The 18,150-nt window shown below is 50.3% G+C and overlaps 1 protein-coding gene across 3 annotated transcripts in view; it reads right to left on the minus strand.

The window, feature by feature from the left end:
* Nucleotides 1–269: 269 nt before the first annotated feature.
* LOC130702069 (titin-like) overlaps nucleotides 270–18,150 on the minus strand; it is an 80,355-nt gene continuing 62,474 nt past the window's right edge. For 2 of the 3 annotated variants that reach the window (XM_059497330.1, XM_059497329.1), the window contains 8 exons: nucleotides 4,285–17,565; nucleotides 3,796–4,206; nucleotides 2,777–3,658; nucleotides 2,497–2,703; nucleotides 2,031–2,432; nucleotides 1,455–1,954; nucleotides 1,281–1,380; nucleotides 270–900 (listed from right to left, as the gene is read on the minus strand). In XM_059497330.1, the coding sequence (XP_059353313.1) occupies nucleotides 701–900; nucleotides 1,281–1,380; nucleotides 1,455–1,954; nucleotides 2,031–2,432; nucleotides 2,497–2,703; nucleotides 2,777–3,658; nucleotides 3,796–4,206; nucleotides 4,285–17,565 (15,983 nt within the window). In that variant the 3' untranslated portion in view covers nucleotides 270–700. The remainder of the gene's footprint in view (nucleotides 901–1,280; nucleotides 1,381–1,454; nucleotides 1,955–2,030; nucleotides 2,433–2,496; nucleotides 2,704–2,776; nucleotides 3,659–3,795; nucleotides 4,207–4,284; nucleotides 17,566–18,150) is intronic. The other variant, XM_059497331.1, reaches the window with a different exon arrangement.

Raw genomic sequence — 18,150 nt, forward strand, 5'->3', positions numbered from 1 at the left:
GGAGAAGAAAAATGAAATAAAACGTAAAACAGCGAAGCATATTCCACATTTGTTTTTTGCCGATTTTTTTTTCTTTGCATATTGTTATTGTTTGTCGATTATGTGAGGCGGGAGATAACATCACAGATGGATTTTTTTTTTTTTTCATCATTTTTTTTTTTTTTAAATTTATGTTTTATATATTCATTGGTTTTGGCTAGTAACAAGCTAGAAAATAAAAGTGTATGCGTTTAATCACAGCGGTGTTTACAAATTGGAACCCGTAATGGAAAATAGGGAGAAAGATGGAGAAAGAGATCACGCTCCACTGGGAGGCTTTGCACTGGGTGGACACACGATATCGACCAGAAAGAGAGAGACGCAAATCTCTCCTTCTTTCTCCCCTAATTTTTAAATTTTCCATTTGACAGGTTGTTCGTCTTTTTGTAACGATTAAACGCAACTTTTAACATATAACATGATCTAAAATCTTTAGGTAAGACATTACGTTTCAATTCTTTTTTTTTTGTGATTGGCAGTGTGGGTTAGAAATTAGCTAATCTGATAAGAAGATTTATCCAAAGCTTAAAAGGTATTTTTTAGAATCTTAATCAATATGTACAGGGATCTTCAATGATCGACCACCAGATGGTATCAACTTCTTTCCAAATTCAATTATTTTTTATAGTTATTTTTTTAGTAATTATTTTGTTTAAAATTCTTATTTGAAGAGCTGTCGGGAGTAGTACCATACGCGGAAGAAGTACTCATCCCGCCGGAGGAGGGACGAGCGCGAGTAGAAGTGGATGTCGGCATCGACGTTCGCATCGCGCATCCACGACGACATAGTCTCTGTGCTCAGACTCAACGACGCTGTCGGATCCTTGTGAGCCGGGCCGGCTATGCCCGGTTCCAGGTAATCTGTTTTACAGCACAGTCACACAGATCACAACACATGTCAAGTCCGCCACACCAATTGAAACCCTCATCTCCATTTTCATTGTCAAAAAATCATTACTGGACATCATTGACAACTGGACAAGTCAAAAGTAGGCCTATCTCTCTCTGTACTTGTCGGATAAGGAGACAAAACATGCAAATGACGACCATCATGCTGGGTATGGATATTTTGGAATCACAAGTGACTTGATCACATCAACTTGTGATTCGACTAACAGCCAGCAGCTCAGTCAGGGTATGTTTTTTTCTTTGAATATTGTTCGTGTGTCAGATAACACGATTTTGCAAATCTAATTAGCTCGAAGAAAAAAAAAAAAAAAAATGTGAAAATAAACGTGTACCTGGAGGTCGGATGACTTTCACCGGTTCTTCGGTTTCTAGCGGATCGCTGAGACCGACTTCGTTTCGTGCGAGAACTCGGACGTAATATTTGTGACCCTCCTGTAGAATTTCGATTTGCATTTCAATTAACACACAATCAGATGGACAAGGTCATTTAAATTTAAAAAACGAACCTGCATGTCTTTGACGATGAGACGAGTCGTGTCGGCACCAACTTGGCCGACTTCCATCCACATGGTTTTGCCGCGGACGGCGACGATGTAGCCTTCGATGGCGGCGCCGCCGTCGCTCTCGGGAATGCCCCATTCGACGATGATCGAGTTGGGTCCGACGGGCCGCACTTCCAACGGCGACGTAGGCGGCGACGGGACGGTGGCGTGCGTCTTAAGCGAGACTTTCTCCGTCTGGGCCGGAGCGCTGAGACCCATCGGGTTCTCCGTCAAAACGCGGAAGAAGAACTCGGACTTCTCTTTCAAGTTCTGAATGCAGTGGACGGTGACGGACGGATCCAGCGTCACCACCTTCTCCCACTTGTCCGTCCCCTGCAGCATTTTCTCGATGATGTAACCCGTCAATTCAGCGCCACCTGTTGATGCTGGCGGAGCCCATTGCAGGGTCACCGATCGGCTCGTGATGTCCGCCACTTGCAAATTGCTGGGCGGGGCCGGGGGTGCTGTCAAATCAATCAATACATTTTAAAATCAAAACATTCGTTTAAAAAAAAATCATGTGAGCATGCGGAAACTCACTAATTCGTTTGCCTGCCACGATAACGTCTTCCGGCGAGTAAGCTGGACCGTATCCCAGCTGATTCTGGGCGGTGATTCTGAAAGTGTAGGACGTTCCTTTCTTGAGGCCGCAAGCCTCGATGTACGTCGTCTTGCCATCGACGGCGCCCACCTTCTGCCAAGCTTTTTTAGAGACTTCGCGACGCTCGATCAGGTACTCCGTCAGAGGGGAGCCTCCATCGCTCGTCGGCGGCAGCCATTTCAGGACCAAAGACGTGTCCGTCATGCCGGAGATGTCCAGCGGTCCGCGAGGGGCCGACGGCGTATCGAATTGGCTCTTGATCAACACCGGAGCTCCGGTATCGAGCGGTTCGCTCGTACCGACATCGTTGATCGCACTCACGCGGAACACGTATTCCAATCCTGAAATGGAACAAACTCGTGTTGTCAAGGATCTCGAATGAAAATTAGAGAATCCGTTTCTTACCTTCGGTTAAATTCTGAACGTGACAGATGGGATGTGGGCAGATTTCTTCGACCTGTTTCCATTGCTCGGTGAAGATTTCGCTGTATTCAACAATGTAGCCCTTGAGCTCAATGCCGCCATCATCCAGCGGAGGCTTCCATTCCATGGTGGCCGACGTCTTGTCTACCTCTTTGGCTACGAGCGGTCCTTGAGGCTTGCTCGGTTTATCTTCAAACGAAAAAAAAATGTTTAAGTATTTAATTACACGTGTTCCAGGTTTGAATTTTTTTTTCAAACTTACCGCTGATTTTCAAAGTGACGTCGTAAGTGACTGTTCCAGCGGCGTTGACGGCCGTCAAAGTGTATTTGGCCGTATCGGTCCGCTCCGTGTTGATGATGGTCAACGTCGTGGAGCAGGCCGTCGACGACTGGGTCTCGACGTCGGCGATGTAGTGCGTGTTGCCTTCGAGACTGGCCCCGTTCTTGGTCCAGGTGACATCGGGACGCGGCAGGCCGGTGACTTTGGCCGTGATGGCCCACTGTTTCTCCACTTGCAGACGATACACTTTAGTTTTCTTCTCTGGAACGATCTTCGGCGCTTCTTGGATGGTCAACGTGCAACAACACTCGACCGATCCGCTGTCGTTCGATGCCCGGCACGCGTACTGGCCGGCCGATTCTTCGCTGGTATTATTCAAAATAAGACGGGCCAATCCACTTTCGTACGACGAAGACTTCGGCACGAATTCATCGTCGTCCTTGTACCAGGTCAACGTCGGTTGCGGGACGCCGACGATGATGCAAGTCAAAGTGGCCGTCTCTTTCAGTCCGGCCGTGGCGTCTTTCAACGGCTCTTTGATGACCGGAGCTTCGGGGATGGCCGCTTTGGCCGCTTTGAAGAGCAACGATTCGCTGGACGGTGTTCCAGTGCCGGCGCTATTGACGGCCGTCACGCGGAACCTGTACTCGGTGTTGTGTGTCAACTTGGTGACCATGTACGTCGTTTCGATGACGGTGACATCTTTGTTAGCCGTGACCCACTTCTTGGTTTGCTTCTCTTGATACTCGATGATGTAGTTGGTGATGACCGAGCCGCCACTAAAGCCGGGCGGCTTCCACATGATCGTGATCGAATCGTCGGTCGTTTCTAGACATTCGGGCGCGCTGGGACTGCTCGGTTTTTCTAATTGGAATAATCAATGAGTCAAACTACTACCCCACGAACAAAACTACTGCTAATTAATTCATTTATGAATATTCATCACGCACAAATAATTTTAAAAAGGAAATACGTTAAAGATGGAAAACGAATGGACTTACCGATGAGTTTGATGGTGACGGACACACTGACGTCGCCACACTCGTTGGACAGCTTGCACGTGTAGACGCCGGCCTCGTTCTCGTCCACCAATTTCAACGTCAGCTGGGCAGACGTCTCGCTGATCGTGTACACAGACTTCTTCGTCTTGCGGATGGCTTTGCCCTTGAACGTCCACTCGGCTTTGGGTGTAGGGAAGCCGTTGAACGGCACCTCGATGACAGCGTCCTCTCCGCGACGGACCCACACTTCGGCGTGCACTTGATCGATGGGGATGCTGGGCGGCACCTTGGGCACTTCCACCGTCAGCACAGTGACCGTCTTCATGGCTTCCAGGACGCAAGTGTACTCGGCGCTGTCTTCGATCGCCGCTTTGGTGATGGTCAAAGAGCGGGCACAGCCGTCTCGTGTAACTATCAATCATTTTCGAATTATAACGATAATTAGATCAACACGCTTTGAATGGCACTAACTTATGAAAATTCACTTACGTTTGATCCGGTCGGAATCGACCATCACTTCGCCATTCTTCATCCACGTGACTTCGGCATCGTCGGCCGTCAGCTGGACGGTGAAGGTCACGTCCTGACCCATGGGCGCGGCCACCATCTCGGGCAGTTTGGCCACAAAGTTCACTTTGGGCGCCAGGACGTTGAGCCGGGCGGCAGATTTCTGGTCGCCGATGACGCAAGAGTACTCGCAATCGTCCTCGGCGCCGCAGTCGTAGATGACGAGCCGCTGGCGCTTACCGTCGATGGCCAGCTGGATGTGCTGCGACAGCTGGACCTCTTGGCTGTTGCGGAACCACTGGATCTTGGCGTCGCCTTTCGTCAACTCGATCTCGAAACTGGCCTCCTCTCCGCGACGGACCGTCACGTCCTTGAGGCGCAGGGTGATCTCGGGCGGGAGTTCGATGACGACCAGCTCGGCCGTGCATTCGTGCTCGCCCAGGGCGCAGGTATACTCGCCTTCGTCCTGTAAGGAGACGCTGCGGATGACGAAACTCCTGCGCTTGCCCTCCGTTTTGAACTCGTAGCGCTCCGTGTTGGTCTGGTCCAGCGGCTCGCCGTCCCTGTGCCAAGTCACCGTGGACGTCTCGTCCGAGACTTCGACGCTAAAGACGGCCGGCTGCCGCTCCTTGATCTCGAGATCCTTGATCTTGGTGACGAACTCGTGCGCCGGCTCGGCCCTCACTGTCAAAACACAAGCGGTCGTTTGATTGTGGAACGTGCAGCTGTAACCGCCCGCCTCCTTCCTGCCCACCCCGCGCATCACCAACTTATGTTCTCTATCTCTACTCTCTTGAACGGCGCCTTGCTGCCCGTCGCTAGGCGAATGCGCATCGAGCGGGACGTCATCCCTGTACCAAAACACCTCGGTCGGCTCTTTGGTCCGGCACAGGAGGACGACGTCCGACCCGGCATCGACTTCCACATCTTCCAGCGGCTGGACGAAGACATTGCACTCGACGGCGACGTGCGCTGCGTGCCATACCTTCGTTCCGCCAGCGGCGCTGGCCACGCACTTGTACTCGCCCGTTTCCTTGTCCACGCTGGCGCTGGACACTTGCAACGCGTGCGCCAGCCCGTCCGACGTGATCTTCAAAGACTTGGTCGCCTTCAAACGCTTGCCGTTGCGGTACCACGACACTTCGGCCGGCGCCGAAAGGCTCGCTTTCAAGACGAAAGGATCTCCCTCGAAGACGGACACGTCGTTGAACTTCTCGACGAAATGCAGTTTGCTGGCCGACTGGACCGTTAGCGTGGCGGACGTTTGAACTTGTCCGTGCTCGTTCTCCGCGTTCAACATGTAATCGCCGTCGTCTTCCGGCTGGGCGGAGGGGATGATCAACGTCGAGACTCCCCTCTCGTCCGTCTTGACGTCCGTTTGGATTTCGACGCCGTTACGGTACCACTTGACGACCGGGCTGGGAATTCCAGTCACTTTAGCCGTCAAGGTGACGGGGCTCCCGATTTGCACGACCGTGTTCTTCAACGGCTGGTCCACTTGCGGCGGCATCTTCCTGGCGCCTTTGACTTTGACGTTGAGGACGACGTGACTGACGGCTTCACCCTCCCGATTCCGGGCGATGATGTCGTAAGTGCCTTCGTCCGCCATGCCGACGTCTCTTATCTGAATGATGCTGCAGTACATGTGGACGTCCGACTGGCCCAGGAGGGCGATCCGGTCGCTGGGCTTGATCCGCTTCCCGTTGTGGAACCAGGCAACGTCCGGCTCCGGGACAGCGACCAATCGGCATTCGAGTTCGACGTCGGTGCCTTCGTCGACCGTTTTCGTTTTGGGACGTTGGGAGAAAGTCGGCGGGATGCCTTCCAGGATGTCCATCAAGGAGGATTCCCTGGACAGGGAACGGCGGGATGTTATGGTCGTGTCGGATCCGTGGTCGGAGAGCGGAGCTTCGACGACGAGTTCCGCCGAGCTGGACGCGAATCCGGCCGCGTTTTTGGCGACGCAGGTGAAAGTGCCGGCGTCTTCCGGGAAGACTTCGGCGATCGTCAAACTGGCAATGTTGCATTCCTCGTCGTAGACCATCTGGAAATCCTGGGTAGGTTTGATGACGGCCGTCTGACGGAACCAAGTGATGACCGGCCTCGGAGAGCCTTCCACTTGGCACTCGAAGGTGACGCTAGTGCCATCTGGCGCTCGGATCGGTTGCAATTTCGTCAGGAATCTCGGGGCTTGCACTTTTGATTCGTCGGTGGTGGGCAAATCGAAAACGGGCAACTTGTTGATCTTCTCGTCCAGCTTCTTCTTGACGTAGTGCGTGTAACTGACGTCGTCTTTGAGGTACTGGGCCGGCACCCAGCCCGTCTCCTCCGTCAGGTGTTTGCGGACGAACCACCAATCCGAGTTGTGCCATTCCAGGACGTAGACGCGCTCGCCTTCCACCAGATTCATCGCCTCTTCCGTGTCGGCCACGTAAGAGCACAGCGAGAAGAACTCGTCGCCCTCTTGCGGCTCCAGCGGCGACGTCGTCTCTTCCTCGGCGTCGGCCAAGACGGACGTGGCCGCGCGGGCCACCGTCAACGTGTTGCCGTCTTCCACCAGAGTCGGGGCCGACGCTTTCGGCCTGGCCGGGATCTTAAAGCGAAGGCTCTCGTCGGCCTCGACCGAGATGCTGGGCTTGGCCGGCCGGCGTGGTTTCAACAATCCCAAACTGAACTCTTCCTGGACGTCTTCACTTGATTCGCATTTCAGTTTGAAGATGGCGCCACCTTCGACATCGTCCCCTTCGGCGCTATCCTTCAGTTTCCGGGCGTGAACAGCGAACGCGTCCTCGACGTCCTCGACCCTGTAGGACGACGACTTCTTCGTCTTCTTCGGCTGGATAACGACATCTGTAATGGAAACGACACCGCTGTCTGAAAATTGCTGACTGATGGACTCGCTCATTTGCTCTGCCATAGACACATCATCGACGTGCGCAGGCTTTTGTTGAATGACTAACGACGTGGCCTCAGAGGCTTCCTGGATAACTACCGACTTGGCGGGCCGTTTCAAACTGAACGCCGCTTCGTCTTCGACATTTTGGATTTGCACTTTCGGCTTGCGTTTCGGTTTCAAACCGATCTGGAATTCTTCCTCGACGTCTTCGACGTCGTCGATGGCGACCTTCTCTTTCAATTGGAAGGTCGCCCCGCTTTCGACAGTGTCATCGACGACCTTCTTCTTCTTCTTGAGAATCGGCTTCACCTGGAACTCGTCTTCGACCTCTTCCACGCGATAGGGAACCTCTTGTTTTTGTACCACTTTCAAGACGACGTCTTCCACCTCTTCCACCACCTGCGTCGGTTGGCGTTTGGATTTGATCGTCATGTCTTGTTCGACATCCTCCTTTGGTTCTTTAGGTTTGACGGGCTTCAAACCGATCTTGAATTGCTCTTCAACGTCCTCCTGTTCCACGACTTTGACGGGTTTCAGTTTCAACGTGGCGCCCTTCTCAACATCTTCGACGGCCACGGGTTCCACTTTGCGGATGGAAGCTAAATTGACGACATCCTCCACTTCTTCGACCTGGTAGGGTTTTCTCTGGACAGTTTTCTTGATTGTTACATCAGCTGATTCTTCTTCCTCCTCTTTTTTGAAGACGTATTCTTCTTCGACGTCCTCCGAACGAACGTCATCGATCACTTGCCGATTCAATTTGAAAACGGCATCGCTTTCGACCACCTGTTCTTCGGTCTTTTTCGTTTGAATCGTAACAGATTCTTCTGTATCCTCCTTGACGACCTTCTTCTTCTTCTTGACAATCTTCTTCGACGCGGATACATCCTCGGATAGTTTGACAGTGGCCTGGACATCTTCAGATTCAACTACGGGCTCTGATTTCAGTTTCAATCCGATGCTGAATTCTTCTGAAATCGCATCTTCTTTCCGTTTGGGTAACTCAAAACAGGCCTCGACATCTTCTTCTTCTTGAATGACGACGGGTAGCTGGACCTCTTCTATCAGATCTTCCAGGCTGCTCGCGGCCGTCATCATCGTGTCTTCGATGAGAGTCGACGACGAAGAGGCCAAACTTTGAAAGCTATCGTCGCTGAAACTGACATCTTCTTCGGGTGCGATGTTGACGACGTGTTCCGTGACATCGGCCGTCTCTTTGACAGCTGGAACATCCCTGGACGAGGCTTGAACTGCGGCCGGCAAACGGTCCATATCCGAGAGCGTCTCCGTCAGTTCGACTTGAGCTACGCCGATCTCTTCGCTGCGTTGAGGTAACGAACGGCTGGCCTTTCTCGATTTGGGCTTCACTTCTGGAACGAGTTCGCACTCGCTGGAACCTTCCACCACGTGAGAAACGCTGACAGCTTTCTGTTGCGTTACGGTGACGGTAGGTTTTCCAGTTTCTATCGTCCTGGCCGTCTGCGGTGAGGCCGAGTCCATGACGAGGTTCTCGCTGACCACAACCGTCTGCGCTTCGGGCAATCGAGATTTGGCCGTTTCCCTTTTGGGTTTCTCGAGTTCCAGGACTTCCTCTCTGATTGACGATTGCGCTTGACTTATTTCGAGCGTTTCGCTCTCGGCCATCACTGGAACGGCAGTCTGACTTTGTCCGGCAGTGAAATCTTCCATGGGAACCTCTTTGAAGGCCACCTGGACATCACTGACATTCATTTCTACTTTTTCCGGGAGAATTCGAGTGGCTTTTTTCGTCTTTTTCTTGATTTCTGGAACGAGTTCCGTTCCAGTCGATCCTTCGACCACTTGGCCGACCGTGACGGCCTTGTGCTCGACGACACTCACGTTAGGTACTTCTTCAACGACGGTAGCGGTAGCTTTTGGAACAGTGAAATCCATAGCGATCGTTTCTTGCTGGACAGCTGCTTGATTTTCAGGTAGTTTAGCTCTAACAGTTTCAGCTGATGGCTTCCTAGTAACAGCAAGAGGTGCAACACTCACCGACGTTTGTATCTCGGCCACTTGGATGGTACGTTTCTCTTCCGGCGCTGATACGGTGGCCGATTGAACTGGCGCTGGAACACGTTCGTCCAAAGGAGCCTCTTTGAAAGACACCTGGACATCCTGGACAGACGTGACGTTCTTCTCCGGCAACACTCTCGTGGCCTTTTTGGTCTTCTTCTTCACTTCTGGAACGAGTTCCATTTCGTTCGAACTTTCCACAACTTGGCCCACACTAACGGCCAATTGTTCCGTCACTTTAACGACGGGCTTCTCCAGTTCCGTTTTGGCTTCACTCTGAGCTTCGATCGTGTCCATCAAGAGGTTTTCACTACTGAAGATCGCTTCCGATTGCGACACGCTGGCCTTGGCCGTCTTCCTTTCCGGCTCAACCGAAGGCCTCATTTCAAATTCCGTTGATGATTCCACGACCGTGCTAACAGACAGCGCTTTGTTTTTCGGATGGACAACAAAGGCCGTCTCGGTCTCTGTTGGTTTCGATTTTTGATGGACAGTGACGTCGAAGGGAAGTTGTTCTTGCGTGGTACACGCAATCGCTTCTTGCACGTCCATCTTGGCTCGCCTGGCCAATGGCATTTGATGTTGTAAAGGCACCTCCTTTATTTCAGATACGACTTGAGTCACGTGGACCGTTCTCTGTTCGTCAGTGGACACGTTGGCCAGTTGGCTGGGTACAGGAACGAACGCTTCTATTGGCGCTTCCACGTCGACGGTATCTACCTGGAACACACTCGTCTCCGTCTTTTCGGGTAAGTGACGGACAGCTTTCTTGCTCTTCGGTTTGAATTCGGGGACTAATTGGGACTCGCTGGACGCCTCGATTACCTGCGCCACGCTGACGGCCCTGTGTTCTGCGATGTTGACGATAGGTGTCACGCTATCGACGGCCTTGGCCGTCTGCGGAACGGTAAAGTCCATCAAAACATCTTGACTGACGACGACCGTCTGCTTTTCTGGAACACTGGCCATGGCTGTTTTGCTAGTAGGTTTCAAAATGTCCAGCGGCTCTTCTTTCATCTCGGTTTGAACTTGACTTATCTGCACTGTGCGATGTTCTTCCTTCACCGAACGGGCCGACTGCGGTTGTCCAGCGCTGAACTCTTCCAGCGGCGCTTCTTTAAACGCGAGTTGGACGTCTCCTACGCTGATTTCAGTCCGTTCCATTTGAGCTCTCGTCGCCTTTTTGCTCTTCTTCTTGACGTCTGGAACGAGATCGGTAGCCGTCGATCCTTCAACGACTTGCTGGACGGAAACGGCCCGTTGTTCCGTGACGTTGACAGTGGGACGCTCCTCAACGACACTGTCCATCGATTGATGAGTCGTAAAGTCCATGACGGTTATTTCTTGAGTGACCGGCGCTTCCTGGATCACTTGGCTCGACTGGGCAAATTTGGCCGTCATCGTTGGCCTTTCTAATGGAACTTCGCTGACTTGCGGCTGGACTTCCGAGACGACGACCGTTCGCTGTTCGTCCGTCATCGATCTGGCCTGTTGACTTTGAGCCGTAACGAACTCGTCCAGCAATCCTTCTTTGTAGGCCACCTGGACGCTGGCCACGCCCATCTGAACATGTTCCGGAATCAACCGGACGGCCGTTTTTTCTTCGGGTCTCTCATTCGCTGACAGATTCGATTGAATTCCCGACTCGATGACGTGACCGACGGACACGGCCCGTTGTTCCGTGAAACTCACGTTGGGCGTGGCTCTCTCCACGGCCGGCTGCGTTTGCGGAAGGCAATAATCCATGACCACGTCTTCCGTTTTGACAGCCACTTCCGATTGGGGCATGCTGCTGCTCTTGGCCGTTTGTTGGACCGGTCGCACGATGTCCAGCGGACTTTCCTGAATGGTCGTTTGGACTTCTGATATTTGAACGGTCCGCCGTTCGCTTGGGGCTACGGGACGGGCAGATTGACTTTGCCCGCTCACGAATTCTTCGAGAGGTTGTTCTTTCTGGAATATCTGAGCAGAGTAAAGAGACGACATTTCCAGTAAAGGAGTGATGGACGATGTTGAATCCGCCATTAAAGCCTTGGTCACGTTCAGCTGGCCGCCCGCTTCGACGGTTTGAGTTTGTTCGACTTGAACGGAACGTAGTTCGGAGGACGCGACAGCTTGGGCCGTCTTTCTGGCCGGTTGGATGCTAGGGGGTACCCAATCGGCTTCTTTCCTATAGTCCCACACGTGACTGACGGTGGCCGTTTCCATAGAACACAGCGAAAGCTGGGCCGTCTCTTTGATTTGATCGGCCGTCTGGAACTGTCCGGCAAACGATCCCGTTTGAGTTTCCGTCACTTGGGCTGCTTTACCTCGATGACTGGGCACAATCTTCGCTTCCAGCGAGACGGTCGTTGGCTTCACGACTTGATAATCAGCGCCGTGCTGGACTTGTTCCTGGTGGTCCGTCACGATGGCTTCTCTAGTCGTCAGTTTAACATTGACTTGCTGCTTTTGTGGAACAGTTTGATCACCGTGAATCGTTTCTTGCTCGATCAGCTGATGCTGTGAAACTAACAACGACTGTTGCTGGGCCAATTCGAGGGCCGCTTTGGATTCGACGGGCCGTTGAGTCTGCATAGGGACCAGGCTTTCGCTCGTGGCCGTCTCTGTAAGAGTAAGAGGGTGGATTGTAGGACGGGCAAGAACGCAGCAGGCTCGTGACGCCTGCGGTATAACATCACTGATCGCTTGCTGGAACGTGTTTGGCATCTGTTCCGGTCTAACTTCGCTGGTCACAACGCTGCCGCTGGTGACCAAATGGGCCGTCTGTGTGCTCGTCTGTTGTTGTGGCATCGTGTCACTTACAAATTCGGCCTCTCTCTCCACCGGCTCGTTGGCCGTCACCCGGATCGATTGCTGGACATCCTGGATCAGTCGAGACTCGACGGACGCTGCCGCTGGAACGGCTACGTAACTAGCTAAACACTCGTCGCTACCTACCTCGGCCGTCACGGGCAACAGGGAACGATTGTCACCCGAGACGGACAAGCTGGCCGTGTCCAGTTCGGGCCGGTTGAATTGCGGAAGGACCTGCTCCTTGAAAGCGGGATGGATCTCTTGGGTTACGGAACTCTCCATCGGGTTCTGGACGGACATTGAGGCCGTCAGGGATGGGATCGTAGGTGGACTAAGAATGGGACCTTCACGCTCATGCGATGGGATTTGCTGGGCGGACGCGATACCCTGTAGAGGTATCATATCCGCCCTGGCTGACTGGACTAAAGGTGTTTCTTCTTTCTTGAAAATATCGCCAGCAGACGATGGGATGACGGATAGCTGGACAACGGCCAAATGTGGTTGAAGGGATACGTGGGCTTGATCGGTGGTTACACATTCCGGTAGGGTATCCATGGCGCTTTCTTGAGTCCAAGTTACGCCCGTCTGCGCTGAAGTTTGGGCATGTTCATCGTCCAGTACTGGAACAGCCTGTTTTTCTTCTGGGTTCACTTGAGGACTAAATTTAGCAGCTGCTTCTTCGACATAGACTTGCTGGACGGATGGTACAGACTGCCCGCTGCTTCCAACGATTTTAGGCTTTTCTGGAACGACCACCTCCTGATCGAAAGGTTCGGCTGCTTGTAGAGTGTTGACTGTAGCTGTTCCAGCTGTCGCTAAGAAAGATTCGAGTTTGGAACTGGCTTGATTCGAACCAGGCAACATCGGCAGTTCCAGCAACGACTCTTTGTCGACAATCATCATCGAGCCCGTCTGTGCGACAGTGAACGTTTCCATGGTCAATTTCGGCGCTGGAAGTGATGGTAGATGTGCTGTTTGCGTCCAGCTTCCTTCCGATTCGTACGTGATTTTCTGCGTCGTTGCCGCTGATTCCAGTGCGACGCATCCGGCCGTTGCAGCCTGGCCAGCAGGTGTCTTCGTCTGCTCGACATCACCCGTTGTTTCATCAATGACCACTTGGTGTGCAGTAATCGTTTCGTTGACGTCCTGCACTGTCTTCGCTGTTTTCGAAGCCGGAAGAGCGGACGTCAATTCTTGCAAGTCTCCCGATTGGAACGGCTGTTGAGTGTGGACGGACAAGCTTCTAGATGTGACCATAACAGGTTCAGCACGTTCCGTCGCATTTGTTGGGAGTTTAATGATTCCACTGATTTCTCGTTCAGTTGTTTGTGGTTCATCGCGAACCAGCGATTCGTGAGGGATGACGGACATTTTGCCCTTCTGTTTGATAGACTGCGGCTGTTGAATCAAATCATCGGCACTCAGTTGGGTCTCTTGTTTATTGACAATGGCCACGAGCGAGCTAACAGGTTCCATGGCTGCGGTAGCTGATTCCTGTGGCCAGTCGAATTGCAGATCGCTTTCCGATTCGTGAAGACGGGCCTGAGCGATGGAGGCGGATTCCCGTAGTGACATGGCAACGTTGGCTTTTTGGGTCGGAGGTAGGCGATCAGCTGTGTAAGAACCTTCCGTTTCGGGCGCTCGGGTTTCTGTTGTGATCAAAGCGCTTTCGGTCGTCAGTCTCGGCCGAGCTTTTTCCGTCGCCACAAACAGGGCCGGCACGTACTTTTCCGGTTTGTTGAACGGCTGAACTTCGCCCACTTCCAAGGGGAAAGATGACATCATTTCGATGGACGCTGATACCGACTCGGCTTTTTTGGGCTCTATGGCCTCCTGGGATGGGATAACCTGGACGTCTTGGCATTGCAGACCTTCTTGAATGTCGAGTTTAGGTTTGGCCGAAGCCGTAAAAGGTGATTTGCCGGCCGGAAAGTCATCGCTGGAATCGAAAGTCACTGCTTGATGAACGAAAGTAGCTTTCTGTGTTTCGGGCAATCGAAGTACGGCGTATTCTGCAGTTAGAGTTGGACGGTCATCCACCATAACCTGTTCCGAACATGGATTAGCTACCTCAGCTGGAACGAGTGGGGCAACTGGTGTGGCTTCGCGATGCTCTCGTGATACTTTCTTCGATTTTCTCTTGACTGACGTCTCTTTGGTTTTCTTAATAACCGTCGAATCTTCCGTCTGGGACGTTTCAGTTTCTGATATTTTAGAGCTTAAGGAAATGTTGAATGTTTCAATTTCCGTTGGTTGGACGATCTTTTCAGACTTGGCGCGAATGACGAACTCTTGGGTAACTGTTTCTTGAGGAGCGTCTACAAAGACTTTTTCGGTTGAAAATGTCGGGTGTTCCAGCGTAACCGTCGATGAAACGTCTCGCTTTGTGGACTTGCTCTCGATCGACGTTTCATGAACGATGGGTTGTACGAATTTCTGGCTTTCAGGAACTGGCGTTTCCGTTGATTTTGGTTCTTGTGGTCGCTGCAATTGGATTCTAGTTGTTTCTGTTTGTTTAATAGGTTCGTCTGGTTGTTTCACTAATTCACAAAGCTCCACTGGTAACTCTACTGTTTCTTTCTGAGGAGATGATTGTTCGACGGTTTTCACGATACGTTTCTTCGTTTTGACTGCAATTGGCACGTCTTGAATGACTTCTGTTTCAGCTACAGTCTTGAAAATTTCCCCTGGCTCTTCCGGCTGTTCCAGTGTCGCTACGGAAGGCGTTTGAGATTCCTCCTCATCAATATTTAGGCTGGACCGAGTAATTGAAGTTAAGTCCTTGTCTGAAACTTTTCTGGTCTTTTTAATCTTCATTTTTGTTTGCACAACAACGTCCTGATTTTCTTTAACATCTTTCGGTTCAATCTTGACTTCAGTCACTTGCAAAGGCTGTTTGGGTTGTTCAGGTAATAGTGCAGTGTACACTTCCAATTGTTTATCCTCTTCTTTTGGTTGCAATAAAATAGAACTCACTGTTTGGCTTTCAGTTGCAGGGATCGTTTCAGTTTGGATTGCTCTTTTCAAAGATTTTGTTTCTATTGAAATACCTTTGGACTCTACCACAATTGGCTGAACTGTTTCTTGAATTGAAACTTTCTTGATTATTGTTTTCTGGCTTTTGGGTTTTGATAAAGTGTCCAATGTAGCTCCAGATTGGTGAATCTTTTCTTCCTGGGTAACCGTACTTGTGAATTTCGCTACCTGTTGCACAGGGGATTCAGTCTCCTGTTGAATATGGGAAGGTTTCACCAACTCCACTTGCAGTTCCGTTTCTTTAGGAGATATAACTGGCCTTTCCTGGACAATTGTGATCTCTTTCTTTTTGACATCCGTCTTAGGGCTTATGTCTTGCATCACAGACACTTGCTGCATTTCTGTCTTAGAAATAGGTTCAGGTTGAATGTCCGAAGGAAAAGTCAGTTCAGATTTCAGTTCCAATGGCTCAGTGGTTTCAATCTGTCCTATGGTGACAGATTCCGGTGTTAAAGAGACATCCATCTTTTTAGTTTTGGGTTTTTTCTTTAACACACTGTCCTTGGTAGTTTCCTGAACCACCTGTATGGATTCTGTTTTTAACGTTGCAAGTTCTTCCGGCTGCGAAGGCAACGTCAATTCAGATTTAAACTCCAATGTCTCAACTGTTTTTGGCTTCTGGACAACATCAGTTTCAGGTTTCAAACTGACTTCAGTTTTTGATGTCGGTGTTTTTTCTGCAATAACGATTTCTGAAGTTGCTACTTCTGATTCTTGGGGTTCGGTGTGCGTCGCCATCGTCAATTCCGTTTTCAATTTCAACGGTTCGATTGTATCCGGCGTCTCGGCGGTGATGGATTCGGGAGCTAAAGACATTTTGGTTTTTAGAGTTTTCGGTTTTTTCTTCTTTTCGACTGGCTTCGTAACGTCTTCAACCACCTGAACAGAGTCGGTTGTCGATATCACTTCTTCCGGCTGGGAAGGTAATGCTATTTCGGATTTCAATTCCAATGGCTGGGCGATTTCAGGTGTTTCCATAGTGGCAGACTCGGAAGCTAAGCCAATCTCAGTTTTCTTGGTTTTAGGTTTCTTCTTAATTTGGATCTCTGCAACCTTGCTAACATCTTTCACCTCCTCGTGTTGGCGTTCTTGTTCTTGGATATCTGATGGCAGCACGAATTCTGTTTTAAATTCCGACAGTTCAGTTGTGTCAGGCTGTACAGCGGTGACAGATGTCAAACTAATTTCTGCCTTCTTGGTTCTCAGTTTCTTTGTGGCAACATCTTTCACCTCCTCGTGTTGGCGTTCTTGTTCTTGGATTACTGATGGCAGCTCCAATTCTGATTTCTCAGTTGTGTCAGGCTGTACAGCTTCAGATGTCAAACTGATTTCTGTTTTCTTAGTTTTCGGTTTCTTCTTTATTTCTAGCTCTTTGATATTAATGGTACTTTGCACGGCCGGCATTGGTTCTATCTTCAAAGCAAAAGGTTCTTGTTGCGTAACAGTTCCTTGTACGGCTAATTCAGGCTTGGGTACAAAAGATTCAACAGTTTGAGACTGCACAACGACAACATTTTCAGATGTCAAATTCATTTTTGTTTCAGAAATTTTAGGTTTAATCTCTTCTGAAACTTTGACGATTTTAGGTTGGACATCGGACGTTAGTTGGACAGGCACTGGTGGTTTCTTCAAGATGCTTTCGACGTGGTATTCCTGCTGGAAAGGCGATGTTTCAGGCTGTTCTGGAACCGATTCCTTGCCGGATGACTTGATCACGACGCGTTTCTTTTTCAATTCGATAGCTGCATCGACTTTTCTCAATTCCAACTGTTCTTCAGGTAGCTCTTCCCTTAAAGGCGATTTTTGCTTGACTCCAGGCATTTCCCGCCGGTCCGGATGTTCATCTTTCTTTTCTTCGACGACGATTTTCTTGACTGGTTTTAGTGTGACCTTTTCCACTTCGAATGTAGCCAATTCTCGTTTAGGAAAAGATTTTGTCTTCTTCAAAGGCTTGGAAGCTTCGGGTGTCATTTCCAGTTCTGTTTTTCTAACAGGTTCTAAACAAAGCGAATCCTTGCTTTTCAATGGTCCCTCCTCTGCAGTGGGATAATGTTTTACTTCGGAAACAGATGGTGATGTCTCAATATTCACTTTAGTCACCGACATGGGCTCAACAGTCATTCGAACGATTTCTGTTGGTGAGACTTCCAAACTTCCATCACGTTTAATCGATTGAATCACCATTGGTAGTTGGTCCTTTGGCTTTGCATCTGGTCGACTTGAAGGACGGACTTCAACATCTACGGATTTCTTCACTTTCTTCATTTTCAATTCAATGGTTTCGCTTGATTTCTGCGTCGGGACAGTTCCATCTTCTGGTAAGAGCTGGGCTTGGGACACAAGATCTTTTGGAATTTGGGAAATCGAAGGGGAAGTAGGAAAAGGTTCTGGGGTCAGGGTAGTTTCGGCGAATCTCAGAGTCTTCTTCTTCTTCTTGACAATGTTCTTCTCAGGAAGGTTGTCCGCGTTGTGTTCCAAAGTGGCAATAGCGCTCGGTTCTACATTAGGGATGTCTACTTCAGGCACTGATTTTTCTACATTTTCAGGTACAAAAGGTTCAACGACAGGAATTTCTACACAGTCTTTTGCCAAAGCCTCGACTTCCATCTCGACTGTGTCTTCCGTCGGCGGAATCCAACTGTCTCCTTCATACTGACGCGAGACTGACGTTTCTGCTTTGGGCATGATTGTGATCATGTTGTTTTCGTGTGGATGTGTGAGTGGGGTGGCAGTTGTTTTTACAAGACCCTCATCACTACCGATTAACTCGACTGACTCCTCCGTAATAGGATTGTCTACGGATCCTAACTGTTCAAAAGGCAAAAGATCTTTTTCCTCAAAAACAATTGGCTGCAGAACTGTCATCGCTGATGACAGGGCCGGCTCCTGTAACGAGACGGAACCGCTTTCCTTTTTGGAACCTGGTTCTTCATGAACAGCTTGACTTTTCCTAGCTGGAATATGTTTAAATTTACGTCTCCAAGGAACATCTGAAATGCTTACAGTGCTAGGTACATTAATGATATTATTACCTTCATCTGCAAGCTTGATTTCTTGGTCTACGCAGGTAACGGTAGAACTAA

The sequence above is a fragment of the Daphnia carinata genome, chromosome 10 (genome assembly GCF_022539665.2).
Source record: "Daphnia carinata strain CSIRO-1 chromosome 10, CSIRO_AGI_Dcar_HiC_V3, whole genome shotgun sequence".
NCBI lineage: Eukaryota > Metazoa > Arthropoda > Branchiopoda > Diplostraca > Daphniidae > Daphnia > Daphnia carinata.